The 22,581-nt window shown below is 41.5% G+C and overlaps 1 protein-coding gene and 1 long non-coding RNA gene across 5 annotated transcripts in view; both read left to right on the top strand.

The window, feature by feature from the left end:
- The window catches only part of PEX14 (peroxisomal biogenesis factor 14), a 196,956-nt gene that overhangs the window by 41,889 nt on the left and 132,486 nt on the right, over positions 1-22,581 (top strand). For all 4 annotated transcript variants that reach the window (XM_043531590.1, XM_043531589.1, XM_027826787.3 and 1 more), the window contains one exon: positions 11,643-11,727. In XM_043531590.1, coding sequence (XP_043387525.1) covers positions 11,643-11,727 — 85 coding nt within the window. The remainder of the gene's footprint in view (positions 1-11,642; positions 11,728-22,581) is intronic.
- Positions 13,806-21,510, top strand: LOC122463244. The gene is made up of 2 exons (XR_006286413.1): positions 13,806-16,173; positions 20,659-21,510. It is a non-coding gene; the product is annotated as an uncharacterized LOC122463244 (long non-coding RNA).

The raw sequence follows: 22,581 nt of genomic DNA, 5'->3' as shown, positions 1-22,581 counted from the left end.
ACTAGCAAATTTGAGGGAAGACTCTGCCAAATGTGGGGACATCAAACTTTTGAAGTGTTATCTCATCTGACGTGTTTTTAAAGACGGTGCAGGTTGTTCCCATAGAGGTTTAGTGGTCCCTTGATGATGGGGGCATTTAACACTCCTCTGACCTCTCTTAATGCTGGTAGAAAGAGGCAGTGATAGCATAAGTAATTGAAGTACCTCAGATCAAGTGCAGCATGGACTGTTGCACTGCGGGCTTCCCTGCTCACACTCCTGCTAACAAGACTTGACTAATCTGGAGGGCACCATCTCTTGGGGTCTGTTCTGTCTGAGTTTATTCAGTCCTCACTCTGTCTCCTGAGACTACCAACAAAAGGATCAGTTTTGCTATGGACGCCTGTCCTGCTAAGAACTATGCTGTGCCTAGCAACTCATATCACCTGGGCCAGTTTGCCCAGCTTGTAATGTTCATGGGATGATGTGAGGGACCTGCATTCTGTGCTCTGCCAGAACACTACAGTGGAGAGGAGTGTGAGTAAATCCAGACACTCTTGGATGGCAGTCACCCCAACCTTGTTCTGTGCTAACCTGGAGTGGGTACCGAATGAATATGCATACGGACCAAAAAGGGCTTGTGTATGCCCCAGTGCTTCCTGTGTTTGCATTCATTGCTCATGTTGCTATTGCAGAGAAGCAGCTTTAATCCTGTCATTCTTACAAAGAAATGTTGTTCCCTTTTTTGTTTTAAAACAAAAAAGTGGGTTATTTAGTTTGAGGTTCCCAAAGCCCAGGAAATGCATCTCTAGGGCTCCTCGTCCATTTGGGACCTAATGAAATATAGAAAATACTCTATAAAAGCACCTTTATTACTTTAGTTGCTTAAATGTGGAGTTTTTAGCCATCAGGTTAATGTTTTTGTATCATTTTTTGATTCGATTGTGAGCACTTTTCCAGGTATCTCTGCCACTTGAGCGCTAATTGGATTTCCGCAGATAAATGGTGCTAGCTGTAGCCCTTACCTCACTGCGTTCTTGCTTCATCATTATTTTATTTGTTTTTACTGTAAAGGTTAATAAATCTTTGTATGTTTAAAGCATGGAAAATGGCAGGCAGGCAGGCAAAGGACCACAGCATGAAAGGGGGAAATCTTTGCAGTGCTTTCTCAAAATTGAGTGAGGCATCGTGCCCTTTGCGGTATTTTAAAATGGCCAGTTGGGTGTGTTATGTGGCCAACTAGCAATCCATAATCCTTCAGATAAAAAGCGTTGATCTCTCCAATAGTTCTCAGACAGAGCTTGAAGGCATTCCAATTGGGTTACCATTGATTTGGGCTGGAGAGGACACTAAGTAGCACTGGTCTGTTTAAGAAGAAATATATGGAGTTTTTTTGTTTTGTTTTGTTTTTTAAAGGAAAATTGGAAGCCTTTTTGTACAAACACACCTTGGTACCCCTAGATAATCAGGAAAGTCTATAAGGAACCTATTAATGTACTAAGGCCAGGGAAGTAGAAAAGATCAAACCATCTTCCTTTTGTTCTAAAGATGGGAAAACGTCAGATTGCTGTTCTGGACCAGGCACTGAATATTGGGCTGATGCTTTTGCAGTGTCGTGGACCCAGGCATTCAGTATTGTGTCAGTGCTCTGCTGCAGCATGGACCAATCATTGAGTTGGTGCTAATGCTTTGCAGTAGTTTGGACTGAACATTCAGGGTGGGTGCTAATGCTCTCTGCAGCATTTTGTAGGTAAAGGCTGGTGGTTTTTTTTCCCTGAGGCGGGTAATTGTTTATTAATTTTTTAGTAGGTAAAAAGTTTAATTGTAATAATCCTTGACATGTGCTGACTGCTCCAAGGTTTAAGGAATAAGCAATGTTGTTTTGTAGCTTCCGTGCCTCACTCACAGTGTCTCCTGGTTTAGATGAAGATTTCTGCATTGAAACTGTGCAGGGGCAGGATTTCTTCAGGATAGTTCTCTGTGGTATTAATCCTTTTGGACATTTGAACTTGATCTTGGACTGTGGGAATTTGCTGAGAGGTGTTAGGTGGAGAAGGCAGGAGACAAGGTGTGTGAATTCCTTGTGCATATATGCTGCTGTATTGGTTGAGCCTTATCTTGAATGTATCATTGCACCTATCTGCTTTGTTTCTTTAAATAGTAAATATGAGATCTCTGAAAGTTGCCAGAATGACCCCATTGGAAAATGAAAACTTCTCTTTGTTCTTAGAATATTTATAACATGGACAGCAGCTGTGTAAGCTTTCCCCACACTTGCCCTTGCATTGTGAGCATCCTAGGAGTTGAAAATGAAGTTCAGTCTCCATATCCATTCACTCTCTTCTGAAACTGCTCACATAGGTTTCCACTTTTGAAGGAGAATTTTTGTGATGTGGGCGTCTTCTCTGTTGGAAACTGGACAAAGACGAGTGACGTAGCTGAATTTGAACTAATAAAACTGTATGCCTCTAACACCCCCCCACCCCCCTGCCCGGGACCATCCAACCCTTGCCAGTCAGTTTTTCTGACCCATACTAAGTTGCTATCCTAAAGCAGCAATTAACAGCAGTTACAAAGTGCATAGGCTACTTCATCATGTTATTTTGTAGTGCAGTAGCAACTACGAGCCTCAGTCCTAGACCCTAGATAATCAGGATCCCATTGGGCACTCTACAAACAAAGAACAAAAAGACAGTCCTTGTCCCAAAGAGCTGACAATCTAAAGATGTTTATGTAAAATTATCATTTGCTTAAATGTTCTATATCCTTCCTCTCTCTCTGCCACTTCCCAGTTGCTGTGGCTTGCATGATTTATTGTGTACTTGTCTGTATTTCCAGCTTCTCAACCATTTCCAATATCAGACCTTTTGTTTGCCAGTTTCTTCTAGCAGGCCTGGCTCCCTTCTCCCTCCCCAACCAACTGTGCTCGTATGCACTCATGTTTGAAGTTTTTGAGGTACAGGCCAAGGTACAAGTGTGTGAGGGCTAAATTAACCATCAGGTGTAAGAATCCCAACCACAAACCCCTATTGCAGCCCCAGTCACATGGTTCCTGTCATGACAAGGAAAACACAGTTTCCAGTTTTCACCATGCATTGCCCAAGTAGTGGAAGGTCCATCAAGCAGTTCTCTATACAGGAAGTTCAAGAAACTGTGGCTTGCTGATTCTCCAGTGCACAAGATTCATTTCCCTTGCTTACATCTTTGGTAGCAACCTCCACAAATGGGACACACATTGGGCCTTCTGCAAGGGAGTCTGAATCATTTATGCACTTTGGTTAGCCAGCCTCTTGCCTGTGGAATCACAGGAAGCCAAGTTGGTCTGAACAATGACCCTGTTCTGGTGCATCTCTCTTGGGTGATGAGCCTTCCAGAGTCTAACATTCAATTAAAATTTTAATGCTTGGATATTGTCATTAGCCAGGAAACAAGCCTCCCATCTCCCCCTCCTCAGTCATCCTACAGTGTAATAGCATGTGAATGGAGATCTACCAATTCCTGTTTGTCCTGTGCTTAAAAGGATGAGACAGTTACTTATAATTTTATCCTAGCAGATTTGAAGATACTGTAGTTAGGGTAAAAGGAACAATCCTTCAAAAGCTGTCAGGACTGAGCTTTTTCAGAATGTCAGTGGGGTGGGGTGAAGGGGCTGGGGGTGTTGCCATCAGCTAACTCTGATTATTATATTCTGCATATTTTTAGTCCTGGAGACAACAGGGTGAGCTCACGGTTCTCCTGTAGTGAGCATCTTGGACACTGAGTCATTACATTCCTTTGGAGTGATTCAGCGCAACAGCTTGACACCTTCATTAATTTTACAGCACAGAACTTCAGTGCTCTCTAAGCTTCCTTTACAAAGGATAGATTTAAAGGGAGCTAATACATAACTGGGATGCTACCCTGAAGAGTTATAAAATGGGAGCCTATGGAAGTCAAGAAATCAAATTCCTCACCTTGCCCCATCATCTAGCACCTATCCCATTGGATCAGTTCCCTTACTTGCCCTTGGCGTGCTGGCATCATCTATATTTTGAGGCCAGACCCTTCACCCACTTCCCTGGGGCACTGACCTGCTGATCCATGTATATCCATAATGATCCAGCACTTTCAGCACTGAGGTTACTGCAGTTATTTCTGTAAACAGGACTTCAAATAATTTCCTGACAGTTGGTTTCAAAGCCAAGCAAATGGCAAATGTCATCTCTTCTCCTCTGCCCCCCACCCCCCCATTCTAAAATCTCCTTTGGTGGTAGCATCAACAATTGTAGGAAGGTTTCCAAAGGCGAAAAAAAAGAGGCTTTTAAAAGCTTATTTATTTAGCATGCTTATTTTTCTTCTGGGAATGGGAGGAAATACGATTCTTTACTGTCCCCTCCAAAAAAACCCTCTGACGGTGCACTCCAGGAATAAAGGTGTATGCAGCTTATTGGCTTGAATTTTATAGAAGCATTTGTTAATACAGCTATAATTACAGGTTTTATTAGAGATTTCTTTATAAATTGTTTTTTTCAGGCATTTATTACTTGAGGGTAACAATTTATTTTGAGTTGAGCTTGGGACTGCAATGTCTCATCCTCCTTTCTGAGATTAAAAAAAATACACATTCTTCCTTGTGTGTGTGATGTGTGCGAATGTACGTGTGTACATATATGTATGTATCTCTGTAGAGTCTGGCTGTTCTAAGGCTTGTGTTTCTTTTAAAGTATGTGTAGTTTTCTGGTGTTTGTTTATTGCAAATGTATAATACTTAATATCAGCTTTGTTCTTTTAAGAGTGAAATTTTGGCAAGCTGTCCATCATGTCTTAACCAGAGCCAAAAAAATTTAAGATGACAGACATATTTCATTTTGAAAGGTGGCTACTGCGCAGACGAAGTCGCTACTTTTCATAAGGGCTTTTACTTCATATATCAATGTGTTTTAAGAGAGACTTGGGTCAATAATACCATGCTTTAGAATTCCCTAAATACATATTTACACAATAGACCTTAAAATATATTAGTCTATCATGTCAGCTCCTGTAGGCTGCTATCAGGGATGTTTTATGTCCTTAATGTATGATACAATAAAACTTTATTTTTTATTGCATTTTTCATACAAACTGTATCCTGGAATGCTTTGTGGAGTTAAATAAAAAAGTTACAAGGTTAACATTTAAAAAGCTGAAGGGGAGAAAAATTAAGAGGTATATGTGAGGGAGAAGGTATTTTGAGATGAGATTCAAAACTAGATGGAGAGTCCACAGGGCAGAGAGAGAGAGGAAGGTTGCAGAGGAGAAGGCTCTTAGACAATGGTGAGGTTTTGTGAAGGCTGGTTGTATCTGAGCAGAGGGGGTGGAAAGATCAGGCCCCTATAATCAGCTGGAGCAAATGTGAAATGGCTCCTGAAACGAAGGAGCTAAGAATGGGGGTGTTTGTGTGGTCTCGTTTCTGTGGATATGAGAATACTGAAAAAATAAGAGGAAGAAAAGTAAGTGAAGGGAGAAGGTGTCCCACAAAACATGGGTAGATAACTACAAGATTTTGATTCAAATCAGTGAGAATAGGATAGCAGTGAACGAACGCCTGGGATTTTGCAACTTCTTCCTTTTAACCCATTTCATTGTGCTAAGGGAGTGCCAGGAGTCTCAGCTCAGTGGAAGAAGTCTCCTGCCTTTGGTATTAACTAGGCACAGCAAGGTGAGATGAAGGCGCCTTAGCTTGGTTTTTTCTGGCTTTTATTGATTTTTTTTCTGTCACCATCTTAATGTAAATTAAGCAGGGCTTTTTTGTGTGTGATAATTATAGATAAATGTATTTAAAGTAGATCTGGATTTTGTCGTCCCGGAGAAAAGGAGGAAGAGTAATTTTTTCCCCCCATCCCTGTCATATGTTCATTTTAATTAGCAATTTTAAAAAATTGAAAATAAAAGGGGAAAATGAATAGGTGTTGAACCAGCCTGTGATATGTAAATGCCAACTAGTAATTACCTAAAACCTCAATTTTCTTTCTGTTTCATCTTGCAAAACATTTCATTTCCACTGAGTGAAAACACTTAATTTGGGCTGCGTTCGTTGGTGAACCCAGCCGCTCAGATCCTGCGCCTCCCCCAGGTCTCAGCTAGGGGGAGTACTGGCTCTGTGCTTACACAGCTCTTGCAACTCTGTCTGTCCCAAGGTTATGCCTCTGGTGCCATCCTGGTGGTTTTACTCTGAGTGTTGAATGGAAATCCGCCCCCATCCTTCCATGCCCAACCTTGAATCTGGTTTCAGAGTGCCTTGCTCTTTCCAGTATTACTGAATGCTAGGCAGTCTGTGGCATATAATATTTTTTACTTTTCACCTGGGTGTTGTCATCTTGTCATTCTTGAGTTAGATTTAATTCATAGAACTCTTTCTAGCCTCAGTTTCTGGATCCCTGAGACTTCTGATTTTAGATTTTTATTGACCCTTCTTCCTCTTTCATTACTGTTTTGCTCTCTCAGTTCAGGATCCCTGATTTAGATCTCATGCTGAGCTTGGTTTTTTTTCTACCTTCATTCCTTCAGGTTCTGGATCCTGGGACTCTTGCTTTCTATTTCATACATTTCTCTCTATATATTTTGAGTGAGAGCTATTAAATTTGACTTCCTAGGACTGTAAAATAAAGTTCATGTAGGTTTCTCTTGCCTGTTAACTTTTGGGAGCTATCTTTTAATACGTGTTTGTGCAGCATGCAGCGGGGGTCCCGTCCTGGTTGGGGGCCAGAAAGAAAGCTCTGTGTACCAGGGAAATGTACATTCGGAGCCTTAGAGCCATGTCTCTCTCATTAGCGACCTCCAGATATTCTGCTTAGAAAAAAAAAGTAATTTTTGTGAAATTGGGGGTCCTGGGACCCTGAACCCTGCGTTAAGAAAAGGTGGGGTTTGACTTGGGAACTGGAAGCTTGGATTAGAGAGAGCTCTGTGTGTGGTGTCCCAGGACCCTGACTCTAGAGAGCTCTGCCTGGAATCTCAAGGAACATTGCCTCTTTAGTGAGATATATGGCTTCATAATTAGCCCCTTGCATTTTTTCATGAGTGCTAGCATCAGCGTTCTACAATGTGTTTCGCTGATTAACAGCTGCTTTGCAACTATTTCCTTGTGTCACCGATGACCATATTTGTCAAGTTAGTCCTGACAGAGCACTGATTTCTTACTAAAATGCAGCATTTCTGTTTGAAGGGGTTTTCTTGTTGCTCACGGTGCCAGGCTTTTAAGTCAGCCCTTGTTACAATGTGAGCTGGCTTTAGCCTGATGCTTGTTAACAGGATTCTGGGTATCTCCTTTGGAGTAGGAGTACAGAAACCTTTCACAGACAATTTAATCTTCTGAGCCTTGCAAACCTGCAGCCTCTCACTGGGGAGAGAGGGGGAAAGGGGGTATTGCAGTAGGCTATGTATTGATCAGTTCCATTTGCCCTGCAGCCGTGGCCTTCTGCTCTGGCTAAAATAAGGTTAGCTTTTGTTAATACTGCCATATTATTTTTAATACACTTTAAAAAATAACTCCCAATACTTTTACATACGTCATATATATTGCCAGTGTTGATTGCCTTCTGCACATGTAATGTAAACTATTTGGGCATAGTTCATGGCCTGTGCCTCCGCTGCTCAATGAAAAGGAAGGTTGCATTTAAACAGACACAAAGCTGTTCAGAGACAGACCTCCCCTCACGATGTATAATCTCAGACCCAACCTTTAGTTCCCAAGTCATCCTGAAGTCTTGCTCTGTGAACAAATACGATTCAGTAATAACCGACAGAGGATTCCCAATATGAGGGGATCTAATAAATGTCTCACTCATTGCTCCCCCAGTGGCACTTTATTTTGTTTTCCATCTTCATCTCTGTCTTCAAGTCCTGCATAGCTGTGAGTGTGTGGGATGATTTTTTGGAAGGGGGTGGGGAAGAGGTTGCTTGCCCCTGAATCATCTTCTGAACCATGTGTTTTATTTTTCACATGCCAGCAGCTGATAAAGCAGCTTGGGTTCCTTATGTAAAAACCCTGTTGCTGTGAGCATAATAGTAAAGAGGGCTTACTTCATCTTCCTCGCCAACACCAGAGGAGAGGGAGATTGGGGGTGTGGGTGCGGGACTTTGGACCAATGTCAAAGTGCAGTGCCTTAGCCCGGAATTTCCCAAGCTTGCTGCACTCCCGCAACATCTGCAGTAAAGTTCCTGTCTCCATGTTTCATCTATGACATTGAGGTGGAATATTTGCCTGATTTTATGTAATTTGGCTGGGCACAAATATATCCCATGAATCGTCACATTCATCTTCTAATTAGAAAATCAAACGATAGCCCAAGATCTGCTGCAGTGTTCCCCCACAGTATTTCTGATCAAAAGTGTGTCTGCGTATGATTCCATTGCAGAAAAAAGGCTGGTGGGATAGCAGGTTTATGATGTTAATTCACTTTTAACAACTGAATACACTATTTTTCGTTAAGAAAAATAAAGGACAGAGATCTGCCGGTTAAATGTGGTCTGCTGGCCACTGTGTGCTGGCAGTCTGAGAATCGGAGTTGGTAATATGATGATGCACACTATTTGGCAATGTCCTAATATTAGAAAATTTTGGTCAAGTGTTACAAATGTTACAGAAATAGTATGGGACAATATGTTTCCAGCTGAGTCAGAATTCTATTTGCTGTATAGTTTTTCACCTATGCATGGGACTGAAAAGACTTTTTTTTTAACGGACTGCAGTTGTTCTTGTTCATTCAAACAGAATGATCCTTAGAAAGTAGGAAAGCGCTCTTGTCCCTTCTTGTAAAAAATTGGCATGTTATCATGGCCAGAATTGTTTCATATGAACATTTTATACACAAGATAAATGAGGAAAATGAAGGAGATTCAGTTGAGGATAAGAGAAACATATATCTTTTCTCTAAAGGCAAGCACAAACTCCTTAACTAGAGAAACATAGGCTCAGGAGACATTTTGGAGATGGGATGTAATAGTTAAGGACTTTGTTTTTGTAAAGTTTGTTGTTGCTTGTTTTATTTTTAGGTGTTATTTTTGTCTCATTGTTTTAAAATCAAGACCTTTGTAAAAAGACGTCAGAGGAAAATGATTCAGGAGGTAGTTTGAATAATTTAGTTCTTTAATGTGGAGGTTTATTATTTTTAATGTTTTTGTTGAAATGTTTACATTTTGCAAAACAAAAATATCTCCCAATAAATGGCTGCAATCAATAGAACATTAAAAATGGATACACTTAAGAAAATAACAGAAGGGAAAATGTTTTGTTTTAGATTAATTTTTTTTTATATAAACTGATTAATATTAATGTATGAATCCAAGAGCTTTCCACATTCTGGTTCCGACAAGTCCTTTGTGTCTGATTTACTAGCTCACTAGAAGCAGGAGGGGAATGTGGAAGAGTTCCCAAAGAAACAAGTAATTAACATAAGAAGGAAAGTGGTTTTGATATGTTCGCACATCTATGTGTCTGCTTATTTGGGCATCTTTCTTATTCAGCACATTATCCTAAAGTTATTAGTTTGGGTGCCTTATATTTCTGCATTGGGCGTAGTGATATCAGAGCCATTTAAATGCGTGATTTGCCTGTCGCCAGCATTTCCAAGGGACAGATCAAGCGGCACATAAACGAGACCAAAATGTACTTTATGTGGGGTGTTCTGCTGTGTTATTTTATGACTTGAAATTATTGAATGTAAACTAAAAAATCCAACTGTTCCCCTCCCCCCTAACTTTGAAGTGTGCCGGGACTTTGTCAAATTCCCGTTAAAATAAAGATGTCAATTTCATCTCCCTTCCAAATTCATTTATCATGCTTTTTTAAAAGGTGTTTTCTGCTTTACCTGATGTTTAAATTGGATTCGCTCGTTTATGCTGTTCTTTGCTGTATCCCCCACGTTTTTCTTAAATGAATTAGTAATGACAGTGTATTCCATCATACCCTCTCTACAGCCACTTTAAGGGAAGCCTGGTGATCTAAACCTTTTAACCTATTAAAGATGATTTTCCCCAATTGAATCAGACCCACCACAGGTGTAATAACTAATCATTTAAACTACACCTGCTATTATGTATTTTTAAGCCATTATGCATGTTGGATAGATGATAATTCATGTTTATTGCATTGTCCAATGGATCCGTTTTGCCTACACTAGCCTGATTAATGTATTTAAAGAAATAAGAGATGCAATTTAAAAAAAAAACACATTGATGGAATGCACTGAGGAGTACATTGAAAGTGCCATTAAACCCATCAGAACTTTGCTCTCTGACCAGAAATGCATATTCCAAGGGCTGGATTCAAAACCAAGGTGAAACTTGTTCATTTCAATAGTGATGCTGGGTTTTTTTTTCCAGTCATGAAATTTTTTTAAAACAACTTTAAATCTTAACTCTAGAAGCTGCATTGTAGCTTGCACTTCTTGAGACCTGCAAATCCTCTTTCTCCTCCTCTTGTACTCAGTACGGCTTATAGGGAGTGCAGATGCCACCATTTGGGGTGAAAACCACGCTCTTCTTCCTTGTACATGGAAGATCAGCTTCATCAAAGTGCAGGGAGGGAGCAATCTCTCATCTCAATATGGATGTGTCTGTCTTCTAAGTCAGCTTCAAGCAGGTTATCCCCTTCTGTGCCACATCCAAAGCAGAAGTCTTTTATAGCGGCAGATCAGATGGTTTTCCACAGTACAGTAGGATGTACCATGTATAGGACTGGATGGCTGAGCGGATTAATATTGGAATATGGAGCTTTTCCCTTAGTGCTGTGTGGTATGACCCATAGTAGTCACAATGTGGTGGCTGCTCAGCAGACTCTGTGAAATGAGTTGGTGGGTCTCAACTCTACGCACTGCATCAAAAGCACTATCACAACTGGTGCAAAACTGGCCTCCTTGTAGATAATATCAGCAGAGACAAAGGATTGAATGGACTATGGAGAGTCAACTCCCCTCATATCCTTAATGGTGATTCCTCCAGAACAGGCCTGAGGGACATAGGCAGGGGTGTGTGGAGACTTTCCCTGTTATATACACAATGTACATAGAGAGGAATCCAGCACCTTTCACTGGCATTTTAAGGGACTGCAATCATTGTGTGTGTGCAAAAAGTGTCATCCCAGTCCTTACACTCTGTGGAAATATGGGCCTTTAAGTCCTAAGTCACTTAAAGGTTCATCTTCTAGAGCATAATGAAGTCAAAGTTCTTAGACCAAAGCTGTATATAGCTTCTACCACAGCAGAGCATAAATATAACCACTTATCTGCCTGCCCAGTTGGGTCACTCAGAAAATAAAACTTAATCTTTATGTCTTTGGTAGGTTAGTGTGATCCAGGACAAGGAAAATAACCTCTCACCTGCTAATAACAGGCTCAGGTATCCTAATGGCGTTTGTTTCACACTAAGCAGTGTTTCAGCTTGGTAAAAGATGTTCAAGGAGAAACTTCTCTAAGTCAAAATATTAATACTGTACTATCTGATTAGAGATGAGCCTGAGCCACAAATTCTGATCTGGATCCAAAGATTCCCCAAAGTCAGATCCAGGGTCTGGTCCAGCCCATCAACATCTGATGCTGGATTTGATGCCTGGTGGTGTAGTTGAGAATTTATTTAGAATCAGAATTTTGAATGTTCTTAACTCAGAGCTTTTCACTCTTCTGTTTCTCCAATCTTCTCACCCTAATCAGATTGCAACAGCAGTGAAGTTTCTACAGAACTCCCGGGTCCGCCAAAGTCCGCTCGCAACCAGAAGAGCGTTTCTCAAGAAGAAAGGTACAGATTCATCAGTCTCATTCTCTTTTCTTAGTATTAATGAGGGGGTTTAGGGGTGGGATATAGGCCAGGAGTTATTGCTGTGGAAAATTAGGTATTGAGGGGAAAAAGCTCTCTTGTCCCAGGAAATTTTTAGTGTGGGGTCAAGGCAGCTTCATTTTCCTCCCGGCAAGTCAGAGGTAATATTGGCACCAGACACAGCATTGTAGAATGAGTTATGGGAATTTTGGGGTTAACTACCAGTAGAGGTCTTTAGAAGCAAGGCAGTTTAGAGTTACAGGCTAGATGGTCAATTCTAACTCCTTAATGACATTGGCTTTAAAATGACCAGCTGTAGTTAAAAGGTCAACTGCTTTAGAAGAGAGCCAGAGAGAAGAATGAAGGAAGAGAGACATGGTAAGAGTAAACAAGGTCAGGTTAAGGTCAAGCTTGGGGTCAGCCCGACTTTCAGCCTGAAATGGCAAATTACTGACCGTGCATGGCTCTTTCTATAGCAGGAGCAGGACAGATCCTGACAAATCTGATATTGTCTCAAGCCAATGGAACCTGCTTTGGCCACAGCCTGATAATAGTTTTCCCTTCTGTTTATAAAGGAACTAACTATGTTTTTTCTTTTGATGTTCTGAAGTTTTAAGACAACAATTTAGGAATTTACTAGCACATTTCAGGTGAAGTTTATTCCAGTGCAGATTGCCCAGCCAAGAACCTTCCACATCCCTTAAGTCCTTAGCGTGGGACTTACATAATAAGGAGGCTCATGCCCTGGAGTGAATTTCATGCTTTACAGAGTTAGAAAGGGTAGTTTAAGTGCTGGTGGGGGTGGTGTAAGTGCAAACTCCAAAATTATGGGGAATGGGGACCCATTTTTACATTAGCGTTGTGAATATTACAGTGTAATTTGAATTCTTCAGCCAAACACCTTGAGCTATGGAAAGTAAGAAACCCCAGGAATATATTATCCAGGCTGGAGATATGAATTGTTTAGTGAAATCCATGATACTCGATGGCATGAGATAATCTACTTACAGGCACCCCTGCTCATCTTGGGGCAGAAAGCACTAAGGATGGAACGGTAGGAGTTGGGTTCTAACAGCTTTGCCATAAACAGTTCTCTGCAGGTACATCATTTGGAATAGGGTCCTTTCCCCGCTGGCCCTAGTGTCAGTTACAAAGCAGCCCAGGAAGGGGATGCAACTCTGCTAGGTGCGTTGTTTGTCCTCCTCTGCCATCAGGATGGCATTGGATTTGCCAGTATGGCAAAATTTGGAGCTTGTTGGCCACTCTGCTCTGTGAGTTTTTCCTTGAAATATGTGGACCTACGGGGAGTAATTTATCATAAAAGCTTGGGGATTTCAACTCTATCATCGAAGCAATGAAGCAGGGGAAAGCTGAGCCTAAAAGCTGTGCTGATTACCCGGGGTAACCTGATACAAAAATCTATTGTTGCCGAGAGATTCTTAGCCCCCAGTATATCGTGCAATATTATAACCGCCTGATCTTCTCTTCTGCTGACAATGACCAGTTATTCCTCATTTTCTCTCTCTAAACGTAGCTGGGTTAGAATTTCATTTGCAGAAGGTATTTAGAGCAATTTAGAGACAAATGTCTCTGGTGTTTGCTCTGCACTTCCCCACCGCAGGCTTCGCTGAGCAGTTTTTAGTATCAGGAGCTCCATCTAATCTGTTTAATTTTAATAAATCCCTGACTGGGAGAAAAGGAGGGGTGGGGAGAGGGAGGCAGAGAGACACTATGGCCCGACTAATACTTCTTGTGAATTACTTGGCTAATAATTACCAAAGAGGAGAAACTGTTTGGTAGAACTGTTTGTTCCTGTTTGTTAATTCCCTCCCTCCCCTTTGCGCTAATTGCTCATATGGAAATTTAACAGTAGGAGAAAGGAAGGAACAGAGTCCAGCAATGCCTGCACCCAGGAGTCATTGGGAACTTGATCATATGGGATCTGCCCACTTGATCATATAATGTTACCTTTGCTCAATGCTCCAGAGCAAAGAGATGCACATGTGCATCATGCCAGTTGTGCCCTAAGGGGCAGGAAAAATTCTTTCCTAACCCTAGATGTGACTAGTTCAACCCTGGGCATATGTAGGAGAATTAACATGGTTGAGTATTCAGTTCCATTTACATCCTGAGACCTACCCATTGGCATTCTAAGTAACTGTCCAGTGTTTTTCCTGAATTCTAGTAAAGCGTATTCTACCAGGACTTCCTGGAGTGGAAATTTCAAGACTTATCCTCTGAGAAAAAATCCTGTCCACGTATTCATTAGTAATTACTGTGCAAGTCTGCAGCATGTTTCATCGAGGATCTTGTGACTTCGAGAATCATAGAGATTAAAGCCAGGAAGAACCACCAGATCATCTTGTTGGACTTCCTGTGTATCACAGGCCACCGACACCACTCAGCCGACCTGTCCCACAGCCTAGGCTTCAGCCCACAACCAAACATCTACAGTACAATTTTATAGCCCTGCAACCTGAGCCCTGTGAGCCCTAGTCAACTGACACGAGCCAGCCATGGGTGGTTTATTGCAGTGTATACATACCCTGAGAGGGTTAAGCTGCCTGACCCAAGGGCACACAGCAAGGCAGTGACAGAGTTAAGAAGAGAACCCAGGAGTCCTGACTAGCAGTCCCCTGTTCAAACCCCTAGACAACACTCCTTCCTTATATCATATATTGTATCATATATCAGAGCATATCTATCATATCATATCATATAAACATTTCTATGAACCCCTATGTTAAAAATAACTTTGTACATATCTCTGTAGGGAATAATATAGAGGCATCATCTCCTGGGAGGATTTTGCAGTTGTTCTGGATGTAGTTTCTTCCAGCAGATTTTGCTGCAGAGAATGGGGCAGGACCACTGGCTTTCTGAGAGCTGTAAGGAAAGAGATTGATACCCTGGTGTGGGGGAGCTCTCAGCTACCCTAGTTGCAATCTGTTCCAGCAGGAGTGGATGTAGGGAATGTAGGGGTCAGAGCACTGGCAGCAGGGGTACTCCCAGGTACTGCAGTCTCAGCTTTGCTTAGGAAGTTTCACATCTGGAACTTGCAGTGAAACACTGCCTTGAATTATAATCTTGACTTGAAAAGGCAAATCCAATTTTGTTTTTTTTTTAAACATTATTTAATATTTAATATAGAAATTGTGGTCCCAGGGGTACATGTCAGTTCAGTCTGAAATGAAGGTTACTTTAGAATTATCAGCTGGGTTGGGTTTGTTTTCTTGTGAAACAGCAGCTGGGTGGTAGTGGAGGGAGGCTGCCCCTATTTCTGTGAAGTTAAGAGGTTGGGGGTCGTATATTACAGGCCTGGGGTAATAAGCCTGATGAAGATGGAGAGCGTGAAGAAAGTGTCCTGTATTTAAGGTCCTTCAAAAGTTCAATGAGATTTCTGCATCGTCTTGAACACTTTAAAACTTTCTAAATTCAGAGACATTAATGAGAAACATGAAGTTATTAGAATCATTTGTCATTTTCTTTGAAGCTTACACTGGCATTTTGTGTAATTTATGACATTTCCTCCTTTTTATTGTGAACTTCTTCAGATGAAGGGGAAAAGCAGCTGTTTTCCTTCAGAGTATCTGAAAGGGAAAAAAAGATGCTGTTTGTTTTTTGTCCAAGTAGCTGATCCTGCTGATGATACGCCACAGAGAATTGGTGCCTGGGGAGTAATTAGACAGGGGTTTAAACCCTGGTCGATATGTGTCTGTTGTTGAGCTGTTGCAGCTCAGATGTCCTGTAATGCTCAACTACCCATCTAGTAGCTCATGCGGGTTAAAATTGTGTGTTCTGAATCTGTAACATGTGACTGCGAAGGGAGGATGGTCCAGTGGTTAGGGTGCTAGCCTTTGGCTTGGGAGCCTCTGTCTAAATCCCTGATCAGTCATAGACTTCCTGTGTGATCTTGGGCAAGATACTTAGCCTCTGTTCCCCATTTGTAAAATGGAGATCATAGCACTGCCCGATCACACGGGAATAAGGAGAATAAATTCATTCAAGATTGTGAGGTGCTCAGGTACTACAGTGATGTGGGCTTTATAAGTACCTTAGATATACTACTGTCGCTGTTGAATTACATTGGGGAAGAGTAAATCCAGAAATGTGTGGGGTCAGAAACTCTCTTTAGAACACTTATTACCTTGATTGGTGCTTTGTATGTTCATATACACCTGCTTCCCAACCGAGTCAAACTTCTGTTTGATGAGATGAGCGGGAGGTCAGTGGGAAGCTTTGCCCTTAACATGTTGGGTCTATTTATCTGTTTCATTACCTCGGCTTGTAGGAAGCAAGTAAATACAAAAGTTTTTCCACGGCTCTGTGGCCTGTGGGTTCCACACAGCTTTTTCAGTGCAGTTCAAGTAAAGAAGATGACAAAAGTGGGAGGTGGTTGTCAGACTGGAGGATAGAAGGCAGCTGGAGGTGAGGGCTCCTAAGATGCTGGTAAAAAGGCATTGCATAAATTATGGAGTTTTAAGTGCCCCACTCCACAAAAGGTCCAAAGGTATTTACTCCTTAGGAAACAAAAGTACTCAATCCAGGAGTCTGCTGTAGAAAATCAGCTCCCTTCTCTTCCTCCTTTTAATCAACTGCATTCCTGGAAGTTGAACCCCCACCAGTAACTAAACAGCCTCTTTGCTGAAGACAAACCGCTGCAGAAAACCCGTGGTGGATCACGTTGAGGATGGGAGAGGAGGGGCCACAGCCTGTAGTTGGAGAGTTTTAAGGGGAGTAAATTCTTCTGCAGATTTCAGTTTAACTCTCTTTTATTACTTTCCTTTTTTATAATTTAAGTCCATTTCATGAGGCAGTTTGCATGTCCTTGAATGGAATCTTGTTACCATGAAAGCTTTTTTAGCATTGATTTCATACGTCTTAATTTAATAGCTCCATCATTACTGAGAAGCCCTGAGAGTGAGGCCCTAGCTTTCCAGGTCACTGACCTTTTAATTACAAACCTTGTTCTGATGGCCAGGTTATCGACTGGACAGCTCCCAGCTTCTGCCCCCAGGATGCCAGTGAAAATAACGGCCTTTCCTCCCCCACCTCCAGAAAAGGGAGGAAAAGAAAAGTAACCTCTTGTGTTTCTAAAATTAATTTTCTCCTTCAGCTTTACTTTGTAATTAATTCTTTAACATGTCTCAGTGAAGCTTGAACAGTTTTTACCAAGCTTTTCCTTGAGCACAAAACGCACTGCAAGTCAACGGAGTCCAGTGATAGCTCATGCAAAAAGATCCAGTTAGTAATGTGCTGCCAAGATCCACCCATCCCAGGAGGATTGTGGAGGTCCTCTCCTCCAGCTTTTGAAGACACACTTAGTTTGACTCAGGGATGTGTAGAGGGGGTCATATATCCAGACTAGTCTAGTCATTCTCTCTTGACTTAGCAGGATATGGATTTAGGAAGAGAGGGGCAAGAAATGGAGCAAAGGCATTAAGAGACAGATTTTCAGCCAGCCTTTGTTTTTTGTGTGTCCACTTCTGTGCATGCAACTGATTGTGCTAGTGGTTGCTTATCCCTTATCACACATGCAGATTGGATAACTGGCTGTCCAGCCGTCTAAGTGGTGTGTGCAAATGACTGTGCAGACCCCATGACTAGCATGGACAACAAAAAAGGGATGGAAAGCTAGAGGCCAGAGCTGGAAATGTGGCTGTTAGTAACTTTAGTTTGCTTTGCAATTACATGAGAATTCTCAGTATATTATGCATGCAATACAACTGGAGCCAACAACCTCAGACCAGAGTCAGAGAAAAGAGCTGAATGGAATAGCCGAAACCAGGGAGGATGCTTACTCCAGACAGTGATTCAGAAGTTTAGAACAGCTGCTCAGATATGATAAAAACCTTTGTAGACAGATAAAACAAGAGTGCTGAAGAGAGGTTGGATGGCACTTTCACGTGGAAACAGAGTATTTGCAAAGTAAATAATTGTCTACATTTCTGTAGTGCATTTCATCTGAGGCTCTTGGAGCACATTACACCCATCAGCTGATTTAGACACTCAACACCCTCTTGAGAGGTATAAAAGGGTTATGATGAGAGATCACTTCACCTACCATTGAAATGGAGCCACCTTGAAGGTAGAATGCAGCAGCTGTTTAATGCTATTGCAAGAGTTTTAGGACAGGAAATGAAGAATACTGTATCCAAGTGATCTTGCAGGTGGAGGCTTGTAGGGATGGAGAATGTAATTACCTGAGTTAAAAATTTGCTAAGATACTTGAAAGGCACTATGGCATCTTCAGTAACCACAAAGAGTCGGGTTCTCTGTTTTTATGTCTCATATGAAAGGCACATCCCAGTATCCTTTTACATTATTCTGGGACACTGGCTCCTTATTAAGTTTGAGGAAAGAATACCCAACACCCCTTCCTGCAATATTGTTGTGGTTGTCAAGGCTAATTCCCCACTGTGGCACTTTGAGTGCAGAAGATGGGGGCCTGCAAGGATTCTAAAAATTAATACTGGCCACTCCAGGCTTGTATTAAACTCCCAAAATTACAGCTTCTCTCTGACCTTGGATGGGTAGATGCTGCCACCACCCAAGTGCAGAACCCCTTTGAGAACCCAGAAAGGCACACTTGGGAATTCCTTCCTGTGGGGTACCATCAAGCCCTTTCACCTGCCCTCTGGGGAAGAGCTGAGAAAGGAAAAAAAGAAAAGAAATCAGCTGTTCCCACCAGCTAATTAAACAACCTGTGCACAAATCTCTTAAGACACAAAAATCCAATTCTCTTCTTAAAAAAGGTAAATTTTATTAATTAAAAAAAAAGAAAGAAAATACATCTTGGAACTTAGGCATTTGCTAGATTTAAAAAAAAAAAAACTACAAGGATAAAGCATCAAGAATAACTTTCTTGAGGTCCAGCTTAAAGGTTACAAGCAAAACAAAAAGCACCTGGGGTTAGCACAGAGGAATCCACAAGCCATAAAGGAATAAAAGAGATAAACCTAATTGCGTCGTCTTAGACATTTCCTGATCTACTTACATATCTGGGGTTTCAAATGAGTAGTTTCTAGGTATGATACTGATGGGTTTTCATTCCTGGCCCAAGCCCTTACAGCAGAGCTCTGTCCTGTCCGCCTCTCCCCGGAGAACAACCCAGACAGACAAAAGGGGAGTCATTTTTCAATTTTAAAAAGTTCTAGCCTTTCCATTGGCTCTTCTGGCCAGGTGTCCACTCACTTCCTTTTACCTATGCATAGCCGTGAAACTTTTTAGCCCTTTTCAGGTAGAACAATTAGAGAACAGCTACTAAGGGGGATTTTAGAGCTACTGGCTGGCTGAGTGTCCATAAAAGGGAGCTCTCCCCCCGCTTCATTTATCACAGTGGTCTTTGATGTCCTCGCCAACATTACCCTGAGCCATTGAGCCAACATTACCCTGTTTATCTTTCAAGATCTGATGGGCTCGCTAGGACTCAATCCAGAGCCATAGAATGAAGAGTGAGAGACTGAACGTGTTTTTCAGCACTAGCAAACTTGCAACAGTTTCCATTTGAATCCAAGTTATCTGCAGTCACATCTGCTCTTGGCACTCTGCTAATGTTTGCCCAATGCTGATAATGTTCAGCATATACACAGAAGATTCCTGCTGCAGGTTGCTCATGACCCAATAGTACAAATGCATTCATGAGTTGGAGATTAGTACCATAGCTCTATGTTGTTAGTTTAATTTTTTTTCCTGAAAATGATTGAGAATCTCCATCCATCTGCTAAGAAGAGATGTCTCCGTATCCTGCCAGTCTCGTATGTGCATATCCATCATCTGGTGTTCTGTGCCAGCCTATTCATCATGCTGACTCTTCCCCCATCAATTTTCCCACTGCTTGTGTTATCTGAACTTGTCATGAACTCTACAGATTTTCTCAGCTTTGTGCCAAGAGGAAATGTGCAACAGCAATGCCAGCAAAGCTTCACCAACCGATCAACTGTTAGGATATCCCGGGGAGTCGATTAGATAGGGCTATTCCTTGGGGCTGCTGAGCTTTTGGAAAAAGGTGGAGCTTTTAGGATGAGGGATATTTGGAAGATTTGGAAGAAAGATAGGGGGCAAGCTACTGGACCCCCATATTAATGGGGAGAATGATTCACATCCTGCCTCTGATTATGGCCAGTGCCTGGGATTCAAGAGATGACAAAAAACATGCAACTTCTGGGATAGCTGCTTGTTGATGCTGGAGACAAAAGAAGGGGAGATCCTTCCCAATCACTGCAAGAGATCATCTTATGTTCTGACGCATGGGCTTTGCTTAGCAGAAATGTTATCAATTGTTGAAAAATCACCCAGTGTTTATTTTTGATGGGAAATATCAGGGATGGAATCAAGAATGGGACTGGGAAGCATAGTGAATGCCTCTAAACATTTAGTGCAGGTCAGGAGACTTTAGAAATGATCTCTTTGTGTTTGAAACCCCACTGTGGTCAAGGGACGCATAATAATTTTTTTTAAAAGTTGCTTTGTATAACACTGTAAAAGGTTGAAATTAGAGCTGGTTGAAAAATGAAATTTCTGTCCTATTGGAAATTCTGAGGTATTGAATTGGAATGAAAAATTGAAAATTCAGAATTTTTTGCAAATTTTAGTATTCCAAAATATTTTCTTGCTATTATAATGTATAATATAAGGGACTGATGTAATAAAACATAATATAAAAGTCAAAATGATGAAATTGAAACAGAATATTTTGATGTTCTCAAAACAGAATGTTTGGATAACTTCTCATTGAAACCGTCAATGAAACTGAGGTCTTCCTGTGAAATGTTTCTGTTTAGTTGAATCAGCATTTTCTAATGGAAAAATGTTTTTTGGAAAATTTTTGACCAGCTCTACTTGGAACTGAAATGCTTCTTTACGAAAGTTCTTCCTGCAACCAAATAAGTATCTAATTGTTTATTTTTGTAGGCTTGCTCCCAGAAGCAGAGCAGCACACCCTGTTTCATGCTTGCAGGGTTGCTCATGATGTGCTAGGCTGCTGGCTTTGAACTGCAGCATTTGCTGATGGGGGGAACCCCCACTTGGACCTGCAAAAAGACAGAAGAAGGAAAAAGGAAGGGCAAACTTAGGGCCAACCAACCTTGACAGCATGACCCTTAAGTAACATTTCCAGTGGGGTTTGATAAGTGCTTTGCAGTTTCATGTCGAAAAGATGAAAATTGCTGTGACTTTTTCATCTGGTTTCTGTGCAAGGCTCTGGAAAGTGCATTGCATGAAGCACCCGTTTGATGTTTTAATGATATTGCAGAAGAATCCATTGAGGGAGAGAGACTCACAGATTTGACATCCTTAAAATGCTCGTTTATTTGTTCCATAACAGAGGGTACAAGTCACATTAGTGGTAATAGCCTCTCTCTTACTTCAGGCTCACCCTGTGACACACTTGAGCCATTTAGATGTGCATTCCACAGAAAAAGAGAGCTGATTTCATTTATAGTACAGTGAGTGAAGAATCAGGCACAATTCCCATTTCTCCCAGTTCACTTGTCGTCCAGGAAATTCAGCAGTATTTCAGTGGAGCAGGGTCCATCAGCACCTGTGTTGTGTGTTCATAGTTTGCAAAGTATTGGTAAATTGGAATACATTTATACAGTGCCCAGAACACACTCAGACAGTGCCTAGAAAGTTGTGTTTGCTCCAGATGTAGTCTTTATTTTAACAAATAAATGGAATGTTACTGTTTTAATAGTGACTTTCATTTTGGCTTTCTGACAATAACTATGTAATGTAGAAGTGGTTAAAAGTGACTTTGCAAAATTAGCTCCTTTTGCTTCCTGTGTGTGTTTTGAGTCATACTGGCCTTGTTTACTGTCAAAACCTTGTTTCCATTCCTGTTAGCACTGCAGAGCTAATACCACGATGGCAGCATGAGCTGGATTCCATTCTGGATCAAATTGTCAGCTAAATTCTGAGTTTTGAGTCTTTAGTATTGATGATGCTGGGCAAGGAGAACAAAGCTAGATCTTCAGACCCTAGGTTGAGATTGCAGCAGTGACAGGAAAGTCATCTTTTGATGTATGTATTTAGCAAATTTAACTGTGGATATCCTTGAGTGAGACAATAAATATAGGGCAGCTAGAGGTAGGCTGGTGTGATGGTTAAAGCTCAGGACCAGGTGTCAGGATATCTAGGTTCTGTTCCTGTCTCTGCCATGAACTTCTTGCATGATCTGAGGCAAGTAACATAATCTCTCTGGGCCTCAGCATCCTCATCTATAAAATGGGGATAATGATGATTACTTCCACCTCACAGGCATGCTGAGCTTTAACCCATTCACATTTATAAAGGGATTTGGGATCCTCATAGCAAAGTTGCTAAACAAGTGTGTATCCTGCAATGCGTGATTTTTGAACTGCACTTTCAGAGAGAGAATTTACCTCAATCGGACGTATAAGGCAGGGGAAGTTTGTCAGAATGCCAAGGCTCAAGCAGATTGCATGCAATCCTAATCTAACCCTGGAGCTCTGACCTTTGAAACAAGCTTCACCTTCAGACAGCCAAAGAGATCTATGTACGCTTGTATAAAAATATGTTTTTGGATTGAAGGAGGAGTTCAGTCTCCATGGCCATCCAGCCCAGGGAAATTCAGTCTGTAACCCATTCATGAATGAACTTTCTCTTCCAGTTCTGGAGGGACAGCCCTCTCCCCTGGGGTGGAGTGGGGAATGTAATCTAGACATGCCATGTTACTCTTCCAATGAAACCCATCCCACTCATATTGGTGCTGCCCTGCCTGGGGTGGGATGCGGGAGATGAATTGTCTCCATGTTAATTTAATCTGTGGGCTCTCCTGGACCACAGTTTTGTTGTGTAATAGACCACATCTTTTGT

Source organism: Chelonia mydas, chromosome 18, assembly GCF_015237465.2.
Source record: "Chelonia mydas isolate rCheMyd1 chromosome 18, rCheMyd1.pri.v2, whole genome shotgun sequence".
Taxonomy (NCBI): domain Eukaryota; kingdom Metazoa; phylum Chordata; order Testudines; family Cheloniidae; genus Chelonia; species Chelonia mydas.
This window is presented reverse-complemented; position numbering and strand designations above follow the sequence as displayed.